Source organism: Octopus bimaculoides, chromosome 12 (assembly GCF_046866305.1).
Source record: "Octopus bimaculoides isolate indiv1 chromosome 12, ASM4686630v1, whole genome shotgun sequence".
NCBI classification, from domain to species: domain Eukaryota; kingdom Metazoa; phylum Mollusca; class Cephalopoda; order Octopoda; family Octopodidae; genus Octopus; species Octopus bimaculoides.
Genome location: NC_142939.1, coordinates 121,474 through 143,973, shown reverse-complemented (window position 1 = coordinate 143,973; position 22,500 = coordinate 121,474). Strand labels below are relative to the sequence as shown.

General features: G+C 35.3%; 1 protein-coding gene and 1 pseudogene across 6 annotated transcripts in view; both read left to right on the top strand.

Annotated features, from left to right (window-relative positions):
- The window catches only part of LOC106880139 (voltage-gated potassium channel subunit beta-2), a 223,955-nt gene that overhangs the window by 177,702 nt on the left and 23,753 nt on the right, over window positions 1–22,500 (top strand). For 5 of the 6 annotated variants that reach the window (XM_089360669.1, XM_089360670.1, XM_052972031.2 and 2 more), the window contains 5 exons: window positions 5,405–5,525; window positions 6,664–6,758; window positions 7,992–8,112; window positions 9,257–9,345; window positions 12,694–12,782. In XM_089360669.1, coding sequence (XP_089216795.1) covers window positions 5,405–5,525; window positions 6,664–6,758; window positions 7,992–8,112; window positions 9,257–9,345; window positions 12,694–12,782 — 515 coding nt within the window. Of the gene's footprint in view, window positions 1–5,404; window positions 5,526–6,663; window positions 6,759–7,991; window positions 8,113–9,256; window positions 9,346–12,693; window positions 14,120–22,500 lie in introns of those variants that run through there. The other variant, XM_089360672.1, reaches the window with a different exon arrangement.
- Window positions 2,069–2,961, top strand: LOC149132939 (uncharacterized; annotated as a pseudogene).

Sequence of the window (22,500 nt, the reverse complement as noted above, 5' to 3'; positions counted from 1 at the left end):
CATGATGATATTTTAATTTATTGTTTTGTATGGGTTGTAGGGATAAGATTTTTAAACCACAGTAGGTGTTTGGCTGTTCTTAGAAATGATGCCAAATCTATTTATAGAAATGATGATATCTGAGAGATTTTTTGTGTTTTGGTTACAGGGATAAGATTTTTAAACCCCAAGTAAGATGGATTTAATCATTGTTTGTTAAGAGTGGGTTTGAATTTCTTAATAAAGTCCTTTTCTTTGCATTTTCTTTCAATTTCATTCCGGTTGTAAAGTTTATGGAATGGAAATATAATAAAAGTTTGATGACCACATGTTGCTAGATGGTTACTCAGTGGTATTTGGCGAACTTCTGGGTTTTTAATCTGTTGTCGATGTACCCGTGAGCGTTCCGATAGTGCATTACCTGTCTGGCCAACGTACAATTCTTCACAATTAGGGCATTTGATGCAGTAGATTAGATTTCTACTTTTGCAGTTCATGTTCGCATTGGTGAATATTTTCCCTGTTTTTGTGTTCATATATGGGCCGGTATGGATTGATCGGCATGTGCCGCATCGGCTATCATTGCATTTGGATACAGTGAATGTTTGATTTTTGTTGCTGAGGTCAAACCTTGCCTTTGTTAATAGTTTTTTCAAGTTTTTAGGTTAAAATATCATCATGTCTAAAAATAGATTTAACATCAATTCTAAAAATAGCCAGACACCTACTGCTGCCATCCAAAGGAATTGGTATAAAAGACAGAAAACCAGCCAACTTATTACAGTCTGTTAAAGACTGTCATACCGGCCATGACGAAGGGAAATAGCCCTGAAACTCGAGTCGCCTTTATATATATATATTTATATTTATATATTTATATATCTGATCCTTTATATTGAACACTCAATATTTCATCTACATTCAATACTTTATTTCATGGTGCCATCCATTTTTATTTTATTTTATATTATATATTGTATATTATATTATATATTGTATATTCCATATTCTATACCCCACATTAGTTCTGCAGGAATATAAATAAAACATAAAAAACAGACAGTGTTGGAACTCTTTTAAGCAAAATAATATATTCCTCTATACACAATCATACAAAAAAATCCACCTTTTTTTGTATTTATTTTTACTCGCATATATATATATATATATATATATATATATATATATATATATATATATATATGCTTGAATAAGAACAGGCTGGACAAAGTTCAGAAAGCTTCTAGCTTTGTTGGTAACTAAGGGCCTCTCCCTCAGAGTGAAAGCAGATTGTATGATGCCTGTGTATGTACAGCTATGTTACATGGCAGTGACACATGGACTTTGACTACAGAGGACTTATAAAGGCTTGAAAGAAATGAAGAAACGAAACCACAACAGACAATTGGAGTCTGGGCATCTCCCTGCTAGTCGTCTCTATGACAAACTGTCCAACCCATGCCAGCATGGAAAGCGGATGCTAAATGATGATGATGATGATGATGGTGCAACTCATACACCTAGTTACCCAGATTCCACAGTGCATAAGTGACCAAGAACACCTCTGAACAGGAAGCCAGTCCATTGCAAGATTCAAGACCAGCTATTTTAAGGAGAAGTTGCCATGGTGATTCCATCTTTTATTGGCATTGACTGGTACTTTATTTTTCGATGCAAAAGAGACGAAAGCCGAAACTGACCACAGCAGGATTTGACCTCAGAATGTAAAGTATTGTAAGACATACCACTTAGCATTTTTTTCCCTCATATCAACTAACGATTCCATCTGCTTGCCACCTTACATCATCCTTTAATGCCAATGTTCCATACTGGCATGGCTTGGATGGTTTGACAGAAACCAAAAATGTGTCAAAGGACTGTATCACACTCCAGTGTCTGCTTTGTCATGGTTTCTATGGCTGGGTGCCCTTCCTAAAGCCAACCGTTTTATATATATTGCATCCAATTAAATCACATCACAGTTCTGATAGATTTACTATCATTGTGTAAAGATGTGTAGTGAAGTGTAACCAAAGATCAAAAAGATCGTTTCAGTCCAAGATTACTATCCAATAAATGGCAATATGGGATGTTGTGGAAGAAACTGCTTTCTCAGAATAGATTTTTAAACATCATTTGGTTTGATATAAATGAAGCATTTGAAAGTGTGCATACACACACGCATATATGAGTGGGTGGGATTGAAAAGTTTCTGGCTTTAAAGGTGTCGTGAAAGGTCTGGTTTAAGGCCGAACCTTCTGAATTCTTTTACAGGACTTAGAAAAACTGAAGGGCCACTTCAATAAGTATTTGAATCTGAGAGGGGAATACATTGAATAAAGTCATAATTAACTGACCCTCCTGTATTTACTTTTACCCAAAGCAAGGAACTTTTCAAAATCCCCTCATATAAAAGAAGAGGTGAACATATATAACAGAAAACATCAAGACTCTCATTAGATATACATTCTGTATACATTCATGTGTTGTGCTGTGCTTTTCTAACAAGACTTTGAGAGATTTGAGACAGCTACAAGTAACTGCTGCTGTCGAGGAAATTGCTACTGTTGATGATATTGTCTCTATGGGATAAACTATGGGCTTGAATGTCGACAGTGGAGATATTGAAGAGCTGGGGGGAGACCACTGTACTGAATTTACCACTGAAGAACTTGTACACCTTCAAAATGATCAGCAAAAGACTTTGGCTAAGGAAATGTCTTATGAGGTGGAGGAAGGAAAGGAGGATGTCCCAAGTTCTTTAATCAAAGAAATTTGTGCTAAATGAGGTGATGTGCAAAGTTTTGTGGGAAAATGTCACCCTGATAATACAGTGGTAGCAAATAGAGCAGTAAACCTTTTCAATGACAATGTCATGTCTCATTTTAGAAAAGTTTTACAATGCAGGCAAAAACAACTAACATTGGATAGGTTTTCACTGAAAGAAAAAAAGAAAAAAACTCCAGAGAAAGATTTACCTGAGCAAAGAGACCAAGAAGGGAAGAAACCCCCAAAAAGTTTTTATGGAAGGGAAGAAATGATGCACTTTTGTGTGCTATTTACAGTTTGGAGAAACGGTTTTATACTAAAATATGGAGTCTGAACATGTAAATAAAGATTCATCTGCTGCTTGGAAACGAATTAATCTCTTTTACATTAATTGTAATAGGAAAAAATGATTCGGTTCTTGAACAGACTTTCAGAACAAACTATGGTTGAGAACGGAGGTTGCCCTGTACTAATAAAGATGCAAATAAGCACATCTGCTCCCAAATGGACTTGTGGAGGAATAGATGGCTATTATCTTTAATCTCTTATCTGCTACTTGTTTCAGTCGATAGACTGTGGCCATGCTGGGGCACTGCCTTGCAGAACTTTAAGTCAAATGAATCGACCCTGTACTTTTTTTTAAAAGCCTGGTACTAATTCTGTGAGTCTCTGTTGATGAACCACTAGGTTGCAGGGTAGGGGAACACACCAGCACCAGTTGTAAAGTAGTGGTGGTGGCAGGGCATACAGGCACAAACACACACACACACACACACACATATATACACGTATATACGACGGGCCTCTTTCAGTTTCTTTCTATCAAATCCACTCACAAGGCTTTAGTCAGCCTAAGGCTATAGCAGAAGACACTTGCCCGAGGTGCCATGTAGTGGAACTGAACCCAGAACCACGTAGTTTGGAAGCAAGCTTCTTACCACACAAGTACACCTACTCAAAATAACACACACACACACACACAATGTGACACATAAACAAGGCACACACACACACACACACACGTATACTGGAATATTAGAAATAGTCTATTCTTGAGCCTGAATGAGCCACTACAATGCAAGGGAAATAACTCTAACTGAATTATGGTCTTTCTCCCCGTAGAGTCATTTTGGGAATAATCTTTTCTACTCCAGGCACAAGGCCTGAAATTTTTTAGGGGTTGGGGCTGCTCGATAACAACGACCTCAGGATTCAACTGGTACTTATTTCATCGACCCTGAAAGCATGAAAGGCTAAGTCGACCTCGGCGAAATTTGAACTCAGAACATCAAGAAATGCTGCTGAGCATTTTGTCTGGCATCCTAACGCTTCTGCCAGTTCACGGCATTGTTGTTTGGAAATAATGCACTGAAAAGTCGGAAGAATGTGTCCTGTACCTAACACTAGATGTTTTGCTGGGTAGTTTCCTAGTCCCAGGTCAGCCTTGACAGAGCAGACTGATGTAGGATCCAAAGGCTATTCCAACCATGACTACACTGTCGTTTCTTGTGGATTAGTGTACCTAGGACAACATTAGTCAAAGAGTCTTTTATAAAATAGTAAAGTGTAGTTTGAGATAGATTTAGCTGTTATTTCTAGCAGGACAAGTTATATCAAGATAAACTTTGTCTTTCATATTCTATAAAAATAAAACGCTAGTCAAGAACTGGCATCAATCCTAAATGCAAATGGAATTCTAACAAGAGACTGTCTCTTTATCACACCACATAGATGTCCTTCCTTCCTTCCTGGAAGGGACTCTACAACAGGAGACAGATTCATTTTTTGCTAAACCAGAAATTTTCATACTTTGCTTTTCAACCTTCTGATCGGGCTAATATGGTAATGGCATAGACAGACAGCTCCGTCAGTCTGTCTTTACTTAAAAGAAGTACAGTAGGACGACATAACGCACCGTTTTAAGCCAAGGATAGATGGTAGAATTGGTGTTGAGTTGCAATGAACTCTTGTCTCTCCTTAGTCTTGCTTCAAGACAAACCAGGAATATATTTAAGATTGATGCTCCGACTTCAAGACAAACCATACATTTAAGATTGATGATTCTGCTCGCTTAATGTTTACCATTAAGTTTCCTATCATTGCTAGGATTTCCAAGATGAGTGCAAGACCTCTAATTAACAGAGAAGTGAAATGGAAATTTGTGATGTCCACCAAAGCTTTTCGGAACACCATTCTTTGGTTTTTAGGTACATACGTCAACAGGACTAAAAATAAAACTTAACACTTATTCGTGGATACCAGAATCTGTTCTCTATTTTCTATGACTGTTTAGTTTCATTGTTAGTCCCTCAATTATACGTACCTAAAACCAAAGATTACCCACCATTCATTCATGATAGATGTAGAATAAAATGACTAAAATTGTTATTGGTTACTCCTAGGTCAGACCTGCTGGCCATCATGACTTGAGGTAAAACAAAATACTTTCCACCTGTTACTACGTTATCATTTTTTATTCCCTTCCTTTTTTGGGGGTTTTCTTTTTTGTTTTTTGGGGGTTTTTTTTTTGGGAAGCTTAATGCATCCCAGACTGTCATCTACTGCATCATTTCTAAGATGTTGTTTGATAGTGATTTTTTGAAAAACTTTTGCTCTTTCTGTCATTGTTTCCCATTATTTGTTTGACCCTATGTAGGAAAGTTACGCTGTGGCACGCCAGTTCAACCTGATCCCACCAACTGCTGAACAAGCTGAATATAACATGTTTCATCGAGATAAAGTTGAGCTTCACATGCATGAGATCTACACTAAAATTGGTAAAGTTCTACTCTATCGTCTCCATTGCCATCTTCATCACAACAATAAAGTAACATTCATATACATCCTTCTACAACAAAATAAATTAAAGTGGTCATGTGATATGCAACGGGTGATTGTGATTGGATAGTTTCATTAGAATCATGCGTAATCTTAGTCATGTGATCTCTTCATCATAAGAGGACACTTTATATAGATGATGTTATGTATGAAATGTGATACTGTTTGAAACCAACAATCTGATGTTAATTTTAAATTATGTTATTAATGTATAAGAATAGCCTTCCTTTGGCATTAGGAAGGGTATCCAGCCATAGAAACCATGCCAAAACAAAGAGCTCAGGCAACCCTTCAGCAGACCAAGCTCCTGTCAAACTATCCAACCCATGCCAGCAGGGTTAAATGATGTTAAATGATGATGATGGTGGTAATGATGTTTACACAACATGTGTGGGAACATCTGTAAGGTACAAGTGAAGGTAAGGAACTCATGAACACAAATGGTCATGAGTTCAATTCCGACTGCATCCATTGTGTTGTGCCCTTAGCAAGACAAATAAATTTGCTTGTGCAGTTTGTTTCATTCATTGTGTCTATAAATATTCTTTTCTACTCTAGGCACAAGACCCAAAATTTTTGGGGAGGGGGCCAGTCGATTAGATCAGCCCCAGTACATAACTGGTACTCAATTTATCGACCCTGAAAGGATGAAAGGCAAAGTCAACCTTGACAGAATTTGAACTCAGAACATAAAGACAGACGAAATACTACTAAGCATTTCACCCAGCATGCTAACTTTTCAGCCAGCTCCCCCCACCTTACAAGCACTGTATATTGTCAAAAATTTCGCTCACTTGTCATTATTAAATATAAATTAAGATTGTGAACTCACAGAATCATTACAGAACCAGTAAGAATGCTTAGCAACATTTCTTTGGACTTCACATTCTCAGTTCAAAGCCACCAGGGTTAACTTTGTCTTTCATTTTTTGGGGTCTATAAAATAAGTATCACTTCAGTTCCGGGGTTGATGTAATCGACTTATCTTCTCACCCGAAATTGCTGGCCTTGTGCCAAAATTTGAAACCAATATTATTAAATATAAATGTATAATTAATTACTTACCATTTCTTTTAGGTGTTGGAACAATTTGCTGGTCCCCATTAGCATCAGGAATTCTTTCAGGGAAGTATGACGATGGAGTACCGATCTATTCTCGTGCTGCCCTAAAGGTATATCTTCTTTTGGAGCCAATTCCAGTTAACTTTATTGCATTTCCAACCTCACATAAAGTTACATTGCTATATTAATTGTTGTTTCACACTTCAATGCTACATTGTATCCATGTCCAAAGCACTTAATGTTTCCTGGCCCAGTCCAGTTAGCTGTAAATAGATACCATGGGCCAGAGCATGTCATCTCTGTATCTAAGCAGCCAAAGCTCAGTCATCATCATTATCATCATCATCATTATCATTATCATCACCTTCATTTAACATCCATGTTCCATCCTGGAATGTGATGGAGCTGGCATCAACAAGATTAGAACTAAAAAAGAACACCTGCTTCTGCAGTCTTATAACTATTTGAAGAACTATCAAACTTACATGAACTGTAGAAAACAAAAGTGAGAGCATTGTCTCTGAAGAGAATCTCAAGAAAGACTGAGAACCTGTCAGGATAATCCTTCAAAAACTGTAAAAATCATTTGTTCAACTTTCCACTGCAATAACGGTTGAACTTTTGTATCATTCACATCAGGTGTACTCTATTGTGCATTTCTATTATCTTATTATCATCACAGACAGAATAAGTGATATTAACACTGGCAGGATTCCAACTCTCAAATTGGTGGGAAGAGACTAAATCCTTTAAAGTGTTTGAGTCTCTCTGTCAACATTATACTAGAAATACTGGTTTTTCTTGGACATGAAACCAGTTTTTGCAAAAAAGCAAGATAGTGATTGAACAAATATATTAATGACATTAAGGCAGTGAGCAAGCAGAAATTTCACCAACGCCAGACAAAATACTTGTAGCATTTCTTTCAACTTCACATTCTGAGTTCAAATGCTGCCAGGGGTGGACTTTCGGGATCAATAAAACAACAATCAGCTGAGCAAAAGAGAGTCAATGTAATCAACTTAATCCCTGAAATTGCAGATCTTACTGTCTTAACTGCTGGCCTTGTGCCAAAATTTGAAGTCAATATTTAAATGACATCTTTTTCTCACGAGATGGAGATAAAATAAAATTAATCCTAGTTAGATTTGAAAACAGATCTTTGCTAAACAAAACTTGCCAGAGTAAAGCATTTAGCTCAGTCTTTTTCTGGTTCTATCAACTACATCATTCTATGTTCAGTATGATATATTGATTATTTTATGTTCAATAAGATTTATTGATCTCTCAATGTCCTATATTGATCAACATTAAAATATTTTACTTTAAACATTTCTCTGCAGAATTACGGATGGCTGAAAGATAAAATTCTCAGTGAGGAGGGCCGCAAACAGCAAGCACGTCTAAGAGAAGTGGCAGTCGTTGCTGATAGATTAGGTTGCTCATTAGCTCAACTGGCAATAGGTAAGAGACCTTTGATTATTCATACAAAATCAATTACAGTGAAATGCTGACAGGTCATGCAGGTGATTAATTCTAAGATCAAGCTATTTAACAACGAGTATGAATTTAAATATTACCTATGTGCAGTTGCTTACCTCAATCACTGTAGCAATCAGATGGATCTACATTTAGAAAAAAAGGGTGGCATGTTTTGAATTCTAAAATTGAGGTTAGCATTTCTTTAGTAAAGATGACAAAGCCATAACAATAATATCCATAGATAAAATGTTGTAGATCTTAACTATGGTATACATATGTGCATGCTTCAGTCTGAATAGCTGTTAACAGGTAAGCGACTTATCTTCATGGTGAATGGCTTACAATTTAGACAGACAGCTATCTTTGGCCATTAACTATTTCATCACCATTAATCTTTCATATGTGTTTAGTTACTCTTTTTCTCTTTTACTCTTTTACTTGTTTCAGTCATTTGACTGCGGCCATGCTGGAGCACCGCCTTTAGTCGAATCAAATCGACCCCAGGACTTATTCTTTGTAAGCCTAGTACTTATTCTATCGGGTCACTTTTTGCCGAACCGCTAAGTTACGGGGACGTGAACACACCAGTATCGGTTGTCAAGCGATGCTGGGGGGGAGGGGGAGGAACAAACACAGACACACAAACACATACATATATATACATATATACGACGGACTTCTTCCAGTTTCCGCCTACCAAATCCACTCACAAGGCTTTGGTCGGCCCGAGGCTATAGTAGAAGACACTTGCCCAAGGTGCCACGCAGTGGGACTGAACCCGGAACCATGTGGTTGGTAAGCAAGCTACTTACCACACAGCCACTCCTGCGCCTATAATAATTATATTTTCTTCTTGGCAATGAATGTCTATTTGTTGACAGTATTGTGATGATTGGAGATAAAACAAGCTCCCAGCTGAGCATTGGGATCAATGTAATCAACTTACCCATTTCTCTGATATTGCTGGCCATGTGCCAAAATTTGAAACCATTATTAATCTTAACTATAGAGATAGAAATTTTGAGAAGATTGTACAGAGAGCTAAAAAAAAATGCCTATTTGCTAATTTAGTCACCTTAACTGCAAAATTGCTGTCCAAAGATTGAAATTTCTCCTTATATTTCAGCCTGGTGTCTGAGACAGGAAGCCATTCATTGTGTTTTACTTGGAGCTACATCAGTAGACCAACTTTATGAAAATCTCCAAGCTCTGCAGGTATTTATACTCATGTCACAATGGCATTAAGATTGTCAATTCCTGTTGAAAATATATTGTATTTTTGGTCCTATAATAAACACCATCATATTTAAGCATGTTAAGCCAAGGTGCTTCAACATATGCTTATATACAAAGAGTCTCTACACATGTCAATTGATGTGCTAGAAATAGCAACAAAATCTTCATCAAATTAGAGGTGAGTCTGATTTGGCATCAAGTGAGTGGCGGATATACAGGGATTGCTTCTCTGGTGAATGCAAATAGATCCATTATGTGTTGATGAAATTAAGACATTACTGAGCAAATAAACCACCATTCTGTGGAAGCTTTATAACATAATGTGAACAATATTTCTATTCATATTCTGTTTATATTTATATATATAATGAGAGAGAGAGAGAGAGAGAGAGAGTGCAGCACAAGAGTAGTTGTGTGGTAACAAGCTTGCTTCCTAACCACTTGGTTCTGGATTTAGTCCCACTGTGTGGCACCTTGAGCTAACGTCTTCTATTATAGCCTTAGGCCGACCAAAGCGCCTTGTGAGTGGATTTGGTAGACAGAAACTGAAAGAAGCCAGTCGTATATATATATATGTGTGTGTGTGTGTGTGTATATATATATAGATAGATAGATAGATATCAAAATAAGCAACAGGATATCAAGTAGTGATGCAGTACGACCGCTTCAAGCGGCTCCATTTAATTAAACAATGCAATCATTACATAAATTTAAATGCAATGCTATCTTCAGCTGCACAAAAAAATATATGGAATTTCAACAGGTAGGATACATTAATATAATTTGTGCAGCTGAAGATAGCAATGCATTTAAATTAATGTCATGGTTGCATTGTTCAATTAAATGAATTCACTTGAAACGGTCGTACTGCATCACTATTTGATATGCTGTTGTTTATTTTGATTTTATTCACCTTACTTCGAGCTGTGCAGATAACACCAGACTGACTTGGTGCTTCAACTTAAGTTCATGATTCCACCGAATCTCTTTCACTCTCTCCCTATATATATATATATATATATATATATATATATATATATATATATATATATATATATACACATATATAATTTAGAGAAAAACCACTATTAAGCAATTCAATAATGAAGAATGTAATTTATACCCTCTAGAAAATAAATATATCATAAAAATTTTATTCTAAAAATCAATAAAGTACATAAAAGATTAACTAGTAAATGGTATAAAAATGACTACTCACTTTTCGTGGCTATATTTTCAAATTGATAACTAATAAAACCAATTCAATTAATAAGCAAATCGATCTGCAATTAAATCTATTCAAAAATATAGTCACACATCAGGTCTAAATTAAGATATAGATAATAATAATAATAATAATAATAATAATAATAATAATAATATCAATATACGTATTGTAACTTATAATAAATATCAAATAAAAATATTAAAAAATACTTGTTTTAACAATAAATAAATAAATAATCGAAAAACATTTAACAAAATTTCTTAAAATAAAATCATAACTTATCTTATCGAAGAAATGCTTTTAAACTAAAATTTTAAACGTAATACGTAGAACTTAGCGTTTACAAGAAATATATCAGTGCAGGAGTGGTTGTATGGTAAGAAGCTTGCTTCCCAACCACATAGTTCTGGGTTTCTGTCTCACTGTGTGACACCTTGAGCAAGTGTCTTCTACTGTAGCTTCAAGCCGGCCAAAGCCTTGAGAGTGGATTTGGTAGACAGAAGCTGAAAGATGCCTGTCATGTGTGTGTATCTGTGTGTGTGTTTGTCACACACCCCATCATTGCTTGACAACCGATGTTGGCATGTTTACATCCCTGGAACTTAGTGGTTCAGCAAAGACACCGATAGAAGACTTGCAAAGAATGAGTCCTGGGGTCGATTTGTTTGACTAAAGGTGGTGCTCCAGCATGGCAGCAGTCGAAATGACTGAGACAAGTAAAAGAATAAAAGAATATATATATAGGTTTGCCAATGTAAACGAGGAAAATAGAACTCAAAACATGAGTATGTATATATATATATATATATATATATCATCATCATCATCATCATTCAACATCCGCTTTCCATGCTAGCATGGGTTGGCTGATTTGACTGGGGACTAGCGAACCAGATGGCTGCACCAGGCTCCAATCTGATTTGGCAGAGTTTCTACAGCTAGATGCCCTTCCTAACGCCAACCACTCCGAGAGTGTAGTGGGTGCTTTTACGTGCCACCTGCACAGGAGCCAGTCCAATGGCACTGGCACGATCTCGCTTGAATGTCTTTACACATGCCACCGGCACAAGTGCCAGGAAGGTGACGCTGGACACAGGTGGCATCATGATTTCGCTTTCACTTGCCCCAACAGGTCTTCACAAGCCGAGTTTCATATCCAATGAGGGAGACAGCGTTGGCATGGGTGCCAGTCATCGAATTTAGTTTGATTTTGATTCCGATTTCACTTGCCTCAACAGGTCTTCGCAAGTGGAGTTGTGTCCAATGAAGGAAGGTACGCATAAGTGGGCTGGCTACACCCCTGGCGGAGGCCTTGGATTTAGGTCTCACTTGGCATTGAAACAGATATTGTTATAGTTGAGGATGGTTGACAAAATAAACTAAGCAGAACAAGAAGTGAGAGATTGGATAAAGAGTCGTGAAAGAGGTCAGAAAGTGGATCTTACTACATGGCCATACCATCTCAGCTTTCTTTTTGTGTTAACCATTTTGAGGTCTGCACAGGGGGACCAATGTAATGATACTGGATGGTTGTACAAACCTGCTCATAATATATGTAATAAGTGAATAATGAAGTAGCTGGTCTTACATTTATTCTATAGTTTATAGTTGTTTCAACAACCAAAACGTCATATAGATAGACATGATCAAGAACAATGATATTGTTATATCCATTGTGTAAAGTATATCACATAACATGCACAACCATCTAATCATAACCAAACAAATGAATATAATTCAAAAACAAACTTTTTTTCACTTAAATTGGAAGAACCTGACACTCTCGAAGGAGTTCCTGGATTCGAGTAAGAGATTCCAATTCTAGAATCTCACTTATCATCACAACCCTTTAATGTTCATTTTTCCACATATATCTGTGTGTATGTGTGTATTATATATATCTGTGTGTATATATATCTGTGTGTATGTGTGTATTATACATACTCAAAGATTTATTACAATCTCTTTATCTCTGCCTCATTAATAGAAATAACTAACGATATATGCTTATTAAAATTCATTCTAGATGTTTAATAATACTCGTTATTACATTCCGTCAGTGACCTTCTCTCACCACACTGTTTGTTCTTGTATTACAGTATGTTCCAAAATTAACACCATCGTTGATGAATGAATTGGACAAATTACTTGGCAACAAACCTCTTTCACGCAAGGAGCATCCACCCAGGTGACTAGACTTGGACAGGGCGGCTGGAGGGGGTGGTAGTGGCAGCGGAACCGCTGCCGGTGCTGCTGCTGGGAGCTCAGCTAATGCTGGCACTTCAGGACAATCCGGCAGCAGCAGTGGTGCCACCACCACCCACATTGTCAGCCACATGCCCTCACGACATGCCCTCCACCAGCACGATGCAGCACTCGGTTCACCTCCATGTTCTATCCAGTAGACATAGATATCATAGCATTGTTACTCCATGACTGTCACCTCTTCCACTGCCATCATCACCACCACTACCACTGCCAACACCACCACCTCCGCCACCACCACCACCACCACCACCATGCCACCATCATCATTTCCATTGCCTCTGAGAAACAGAAAGGAAACAAATCCAGCCTGTACCCCAGCCCCAGCGCATGCATTCTCATTGTTATAGACATAGCAGTCAACATTGTTGTTGTTGTTACTGCTACTACAACTGTTGTTGTTGTTGTTGTTGATGACATTATTGTTGTTATTGTTGTTGTTGTTATCAAATGAGGTGCTCGGGTGAAGAATTAAGCAGAAATTGCAGAGCCCCAAACTAAATGATTTTTGCAGAAAATATTTAGTTTAATACCTCTGCATTGTTTCTAACTCCTGATAATAGTGAAGTCGATTTAATCTATTATACCATGGGATTATCAAAATACAGTCATACGCTGAGGGCAGGGGTACTTGATTCAGATATTTGCCCTTCTCTACAAAATAAGTTTTTGTAAACAAATGTAAGAAATTTGTTTGACAGAAACAAAAAATTAAATTTCTTGAAATGTTTAATTAAATCTGTTTTATTTTTCTGAATTCAATTCTTACAAAACTGGATGTTACTCTGTAATGATGATAACAGTCAAGTCCATAGAATCTAAATTTATTTACTACCTTCACTTATTTAAAGATATCTCATGATTAGGGTTTAGAGGATTAAATCGACTTCTCCCATCATATTCCAAATTAATGTCCTTGTGCTTATTTCTTAATTATTTAATCATGCCACCAACAAATGCATGATATATATACATATTAGTTTAGCCATTTCAGTTAAATCTTGGTTTGTATTTGATTTAAAAAGCATTTGCTATTCTGATCTCTTTGTAAACAGATGAATAAGGGGCACTTATCTTCTGGAAAGTGGCTAATCAGCTATAAAACATATCCAAATAATCTCCTTTATTTTTCTGTGTACAAAGAGAATAACATGATTTATGTACATTTGTTTAATTTCTCCAGCACAGATATTATAAACTGTAGGCAACTACATTAAATTTATCTGAGATTTTTCTAATACATACTGTTTGAATATAAAATATTATTTTATTTTATTTTTATCATTATTTCTTTTTGTAATCTTATTTTAGTGTGTGTTTTTACTGCAAGACTGAGAACTACTCTCTATGCCTCGGGCGTATGAAGTATTTTGCTTTGGTTTCATATTTTCTGTTTGTTTTCACACAATTCTTCACAACATGTGTGCAGTGTCTAGTTGCACCATTTTCTGTATATTGTTCATATTTGTAAGTTATAGGGTTTTGGGGATACATTTACCAGTAGATATATTTCTTTCATCATTCTCAAAACACCCTATAATTACAGGGAGTTCCCTCTATAACCACAAGGGTTTCCTTCTGTTTTCAGTCCCCACACTGTTATCTCAATTTCCAGATATTTATATCAACACAATTTCTGATTCATTTACAACTTCATCGTTATCAGATGGAAATTGAGTCTTTCATTAAGGTAACATTAATATTCTGATTGTTGTTGTTGTTATTACCATTATTCACCCACTACACTCTCTGAGTGGTTGGCATTAGGAAGGGCATCCAGCTGTAGAAACTCTGCCAAATCAGACTGGAGCCTGGTGTAGCCATCCGGTTTCACCAGTCCTCAGTCAAATCGTCCAACCCATGCTAGCATGGAAAGCGGACGTTAAACGACGATGATGATGATGATGATTATTATTATTATTATTATTATTACTACTAAGGCAGAAAGCTGGCAGAAATATTAGCACTCTGGACAAAATGCTTAGTGGTATTTCACCCGTCGCTACGTTCTGAGTTCAAATTCCGCTGAGGTCGACTTTGCCTTTCATCTTTTCGGGATTGATAAATTAAGTACCAGTTGCATACTGGGGTTGATGTAACTGACTAGTCCCCTCCCCCAAAATTTCAGGCCTTGTGCCTAGAGCAGAAAGGATTATTATTATTATTATTATTATTATTATTATTAGCAGCAGCATTTCCATTTCATCCGTTTTGACATTCTTAGGTCAAATTCTGCTGAGGTCAATTTGCATTTCATCTTCCCAGGGTCAATAAAATGAGTACCACTTGATCACTGGGGTCGAAGTAATCAACTTAACCCACCCCCCTCGAAAAATTGAGCCGATATTTGAAATAATCATCATCATCATCATCATCATTATTATTATTATTATTATTATTATTATTATTATTATTATTATTATTATTATTATTATTATTATTATCATCATGGTAGCAAGGTGGCAGAATCATTAGCACACCAGGCAAAATGTTCAGCAGCATTTTGTTCACCTTTACATTCTGAGTTCAAATCCCATTGAGGTCAACTTTGCCTTTCATCCTTTCAGGGTTGATAAAGTGAGTACCAGTCATGTACTGAGGCAGGTTGATGTAATCGACTTACCCCACTCTGAAATTGCTGGCCTTTTGCCAAAATTTGAAACCATTATTATGATTATTATTATGGAAAATCGGTAGAGCACCAAAGAAACAAAATGCTTTGAGGAATTTTAACTTCACTGTTTTGATTTCAAATCCCAACAGTGTTAACTTTGCCTTTCATCTTTGTTGTATCAATAAAAAACGATACCAGTTATACACTGAGGTTGATTTAATCAACTCTACCCCTCCATCACCCTTTCTGGATTGTTCCAACATGGTATATTATCGTCATTATTATTTTGTTTATTATGAAAGACTCTCGGATAGTTCTTAATTACCAGGTTATTATTATTATTATCATTATTATTATTATTACTATTATTATTAAGGCGGTGACCTGGCAGAATCATTAGCACACCGGGCTTAACAGTTTTTCACCCGTCTTTACGTTCTGAGTTCAAATTCTGCCACAGTCGACTTTGCCTTTCATCCTTTCAGGGTCAATAAATTAAGTGCCAGTTGAGTACTGGGGTCAATGCAATCGACTTATACCCTCCCCCGGACTTGCTGGCCTTGTCCCAAAATTTGAAAACATTATTATTATTATTATTATTATTATTATAATTATTATTATTATTCTAATATTAAGGTGGTGAGCTGGCAGAATTGTTAGCACACTGGACGAAATGCTTAGCAGTATTTTGCCCCATCACTTCATTCTGAGTTCAAATTCTGCCAAGGCTGACTTTGCCTATCATCCTTTCGGGGTCAATAAATTAAGTACCAGTGAAACACTGGGGTCGATGTAATTAACTAGCTCCCTCCCCAACAATTTCAGGCCTTGTACCTATAGTAGAAAGGATTATTATTATTAAGGTGGTGAGCTGGCAGAATTGTTAGCACGTCAGAAAAAATGCTTAGTGGTATTTGGCCTGTCGTTACATTCTGAGTTCAAATTCTGCCGAGGTCAACTTTGCCTTCCATCTTTTCAGGGTCGATAAAATAAGTACCAATTGAGTACTGGGGTCAAAGCAATCGACTTACCCCGTCCCCAAAATTGCTGGCCTAGTGCCAAAATTTGAAATCGTTGTTATTGTTATTATTATTATCATTATTATTCAACTTGACATGATGAGTGTCAAATTTTCAAAGGGAAATAACCTTTACTTCACTTCAATTGTTGTTGTTAATTGTTTGTAATTAGATAATGAGAAAAGAAGGGAGGTGAGAAGGTTAGCGGATGGGGAAGGTGGCAGTGGTCAGAGAGTGAAAATAGACCCCAAAACTACAGAATGAGATCAAAGATAAAATCGAAATATTTTTAACATAATTAAACAGGCTGGAGTGTTGCACTCGAAATATTTAACAATTCTTTCTAATTTTTGCACAAGGCCAGCAATTTCGAGAGGAGAGGCAAATGAAACTATGAATAGAAATATGAAATTGCCATGTTTCTCGTGCATGTTTTTCATTGGATTAGCAGAATCATTAGAACATCAACTTCTGGTTCTTCCATTCTAAGTTCAAATCCTACCACGTCCAAATTTGCCTTTTAGCCTTTCAGGATCAATAAAACAAAGTATCAGTCAAGCACTGGTTTTGACAATATCAGCTAATGCCTCTCCCCTCAGAATTGCTGGCCTTGGCCCCTAAACTAGAAACTATTATTTATAAAGTGGGAACTAAAATGATGATTTGTGCACAAGTGGGCTGGAAGAGGAAATTTCGGAGGATGTAACTAAATACTGCAATGTATCCTAGTATTTTTGTCCTCCTTGGACTTCAAATGTTTCCAGAACATTTTCAATAAAGAACAGCCATAGACTGACTTCCATTGAGTTGGTTATTCCACCTGTCTTAAATATACAAAAGAGTGAGTCAGAATGGAATGCCATTTTTATTTGCATTTCTTTTTAACTTACTGAATTGTATTTACAGAAACAGGTCAAAAAGTAAAAGCTGCATTATTTTCTGACTCACCCTCATAATCATGGTCTCGTACCATTCACAGAATTATTTTGAAGAAGGTGAGGAAGATGGCTGTGATTTCTTATTAGACTGTATGTTTTACAGCTCCTGGTTTCAGGCTAGAACCGGGGGACTTTGAAATATTTCATTTAACCTGTTGAGTAAGAAAAAAAAGTTGTACCAGTAATATACAGGGTCATTCAATTGACTGTAGTCCCCTCTATCACATCAATTGAGAATTACAATAGATAACAACTTGGGGCATCATTAATTATCTTCTTAAAACATATTTAGTATTTCTCAAGAGATTGTGAGAGCTATTTCGTTTAATTAACTGATGCTTTTGAGAAAGGCATGAAAGACACAAACTCTCTATATAATCTAGTGATTATAAATACGTAACCATTATCAATTTTAATAATATGATATAATACAGTGTTTTAAAATGGGAGGCCCCAATAGCTTTGATATTCAAAGTTCCAGAATGGGTTTAATTTCTTATATACCAATTTCGGTCCTACAAAAGTTATATATACATATATATATATGTATGCATATATATATATATATATATATATATATATATATACACAAAGTATGGGGGTTTAGTTCACAGGTGATCTAAACAATTAGGTATGTTCTGTTTAACAATTATGTATACATACATACATACATACATACATATATATATACATACATATATATATATATATATATATATATATATATATATATATATATATATATACACACACACATATTGTGTTGTAAGATTCCTGGTGTGAAGCCATGTGTTGAAACAGATATTGTATTTTGGGATGGTCATTTTCTTTTTTTTTTCTTTACCAAATAAACACATGGACTCCATATTTGTTCCTCTCTCATTTATTACTGTTCTTATCTTAACTTATTTCCTTTGTCCGTAAATCTTTCTGTCCTCATCTGTACTCCTGCTCTGTTTAGTCCATTCTGTTCTTCTCTGACACATCACAGAAGTACAGAATGGGGTAAGTGAAGCAGGAGCACACACGAGGACAGAAAGTGTCACAAATGTGTGACAAAAGATTTCCGGACAATGGACATGTGGACAGTAATTAACAAGCAAAGAACAAATATATAATGCATGAATTTATTTGCCCAAAAAGAAAAAATGACCATCCTGAAATGCAACACTATATATACATATATACAGTTGTTGAAAATTGATTTCTCTTACTGGACTGCAACCAATGCAGGGGTACAATCTTGAAAGATTCAATTGACCATATCAATCTGAGTTCATATTTTAAGTCCAGTAATTATTCTTGCCATTTCTTTTGTGCTAGGCTGCTACAATTGCAGGCTTAAACATTCCATCACAAATTGCCAAACAAACGCAAATACATACGACTTTGTATTTGTGTTGGCCATTCACAACTTGACAGACAATGGTGGAGCGTTTATGTCGCTGCAATTTTGTGGATTGACAAAAAAATTAAAATGATTGAATACATTCCTGGACTTAAAATATATTCAGAGGTCAACTTGACAAACGAAACCTTTCAAGGTGGTTCCTCAGTGTATGGTCTCAGTCCAGTGAGTGGAAACTGTAGAAGACTGTAAATGTAATTTTGTGTGTGTGTGTGCGCATATGTATGTGCATATGTATATGTATGTGCATATGTACATGTATGTGTGTGTGTATGTATGTGTGTCTGTGTGCATGTATGTACATGCATGTGAATGTGTGTGTGTGTGTGTATGTATGTGCATATGTATATGTATGTATGTGTGTGTGTGTATGTGCATATATATGTATGTATGTGTATATGTATGTGTGTGTGTCTATGTGCATGTATGTACATGCATGTGTATATGTGTGTGCTTGTGTGTGTGTGTGTGCATGCATATATATGTACGTATGTGAGTATCTGTGTGTATGTATGTGCATGTGTGTGCGTGTGTGTGTATACACAGATACTATATGTAAGTGCAGGTATGGATGTGTGGTAAAAAGTTTGCTTCCCTACCACATGGTTCCAGATTCAATCCCCCTGCATGGCACATTGGGCAAGAGCCTTCTGCTGTGGCCCTGGGCCAGCCAAAACCTTCTCAGTGGATTTGATAGACAGAAACAGAAACAAGCCTGTTGTGTGTTAGTGTATATATGTATGTATGTATGTATGTGTGTATATATGTATATATGTATGTATGTGTGTGTGTGTTACTGTCTCCTTACTTTGACATCACCTGACAGTTGTAAATGAGTGTCACTGTCTCACAAGCGGTGTCCCTTGTTCTCAACTTTCTGTGAAAACATGTCTGACCACAGGGAAATATTACCTTACTTGGAAACAGGTGAGAGTTGGTGTAGAAAATCTGGCTCAAGAAATTCCGTCCAGCCCATGCAAGCATGAAACATTGGACGTTAAAATTATGATGCTGATTTGTAAATCTTATTTATATTCAGAGTGATTTTATAGAGTCTGGATACAGAGTCGAAAATGTTTGACTCCTATTCAATCTGTAGAAGTGAAAACCAAGAATAGGTGCAGGAGTGGTTGTGTGGTAAGTAGCTTGCTTACGAACCACATGATTCTGGGCTCAGTCCCACTGCATGGCGCCTTGGGCAAGTGTCTTCTACTATAGCCTTGGGCTGACCAAAGCCTTGTCTGTGGATTTCATAGAGGGAAACTGAAAGAAGCCCGTCATGTATATATATATATATATATATATATATATATATTAATAGTAATAATATGACAACAAAAGAACGAATGAGACCTTGATATTATGGAAATAGAGGAATTTATCTGTAAATATAATATGTGACAATTATTCGGTTGCCATAATAAAACTCTGAGTTTTGGATGTCAGCTCCGGCATCTCGTCAGTTATGATCTCCGCTCCGACATCCGAAACTCAGAGTTTTATTATGGCAACCGAATAATTGTCACATATTATATTACAGATATATACACACACACACACACACACACACACACACACACACATATATATATGAATGTGTGTGTGTGTCAGGGGTCGATTTGTTTGACTAAAATTCTTCAAGGCAGTGCTCCAGCATGGCCACTAATGTTAGTGTGTTTTCATCTCCATTACTTAGCGGTCAGATAAAAAGAGACCAATAGGATAAGTACAGGACTTAAAGAAAAGATAAGTTGATTCATTCGACTAAAATTTTTCAAGGCGGTGCCCCAGCATGGTCACAGTCTAATGAGTGAAACAAGTAAAAGGTAAAAAAAAATAAAAGATTAAATCAATCATCAGACGCTTATTGAGATGAAGTAAGACAAAGAAAATGTGGCTAATCAAAAGAAGCAAGAAACAAAACAATTTATGTCTCTTTACATGCTTTCTTCCTTTGCATTTATTTATCTGTTACTGCTTCTCTTTGTGGTCTGGCTTATTTCATTCAAAGGAGCTGCTCTCAGATAAAATTGAGTATGACCCTAATGTTTAGCATAAACTCTTCAGAATGGTGGTAGGATAATATGGAATAGAAACGTAAATCAATCAGTAAAACCACTGATTCAATATAATCCAACATGACAACAAAAATATGACGACAGGATTTTTCTGTTTGTGAAGAATGGTGAATGTGAAATATGAAATAAGAGATTAACTACAAACGGGAACATTAAATGAATGAGATAACACTAATGTTAAGGTACACATGTAGAGACATGAACTCATACAGAAACAATGCTATTGTTACAAGTGAGGGAATGTGGGCAGTTTGTAGAATTTGTATGACATCTTTGGTTGTTTACTGTGTAGGTCATACACACACACACACACACACACACACACAGGGCCAGGCAGGAAGTAAATAAACACCTTTAATTTTCAAAATCTTTTATTTGATATTAACTGCTTGAAGGAGAGGTTCTCTTCTAGCTGCTCATCCATAATACCCAAGCTTATGCAGATATGTAACACACGTTCTTGTACTAACTTCTAATTGTTTTACAATGTCAGAAGCCTTCAAATGAGGTTCGTTTTCCACAATTCTCTTCAAACAACAAAGCTTCCTTTCCAAGGGCTCAGGTCGGCTGGGACGAGAATTCATTGATTCATCACCATGGCTTTTGAATTGCACTTTAATTCTATTAACAGTAGCAAGAAGAATTTGAAGATTTTCAGCAATTTTTCACTGGCTAAGATCAGCCTCAGATTGCCCAACAATACGACCTCTTAGAAAATCTGACAGATCTGCTGAATTTTTTGTGCATGGTATGGTTACTCTTTGCAAATGTTTAATATAATGGCACCTGGAATGAAAAATAATAATTACATTGTAAATTCTACACCGCTGAAAATATATTAAGATGCTTAGATCAGAAATTTTGAAAATTAAAGGTGTTTATTTACTTCTTGCATGTCTGTGTATACATACATACGTATAAATATATATATATATATATATATATATATATGTATATATATGTATATATATGTATATATATGTATATATATGTATATATATATATATATATATATATATATATATATATATATGTATATATATGTATATGTATATATATGTATATATATGTATATATAAATATATATATGTATATATATGTATATGTATATATATGTACATATATGTATATTATATGTATATGTATATATATGTATATATATGTATATATATGTATATATATGTATATATATGTATATATATGTATATATATGTATATATATGTATATATATGTATATACATATATATACATATATATATATATATATATATACATATATATATACATATATATACACTATATATACATATATATATATATATATATATATTATATATATATACATATATATATATATATATATATATATATATATATTATATATATATATATATATGTATATATATATGATATATATATATATAATATATATATATATATATATATATATATATATATATATAGTATATATATATATATATATATACATATATATATATATATAATATATATATATATATATATATATATATATATACTATATATATATATATATATATATATATATATATATATAGTATATT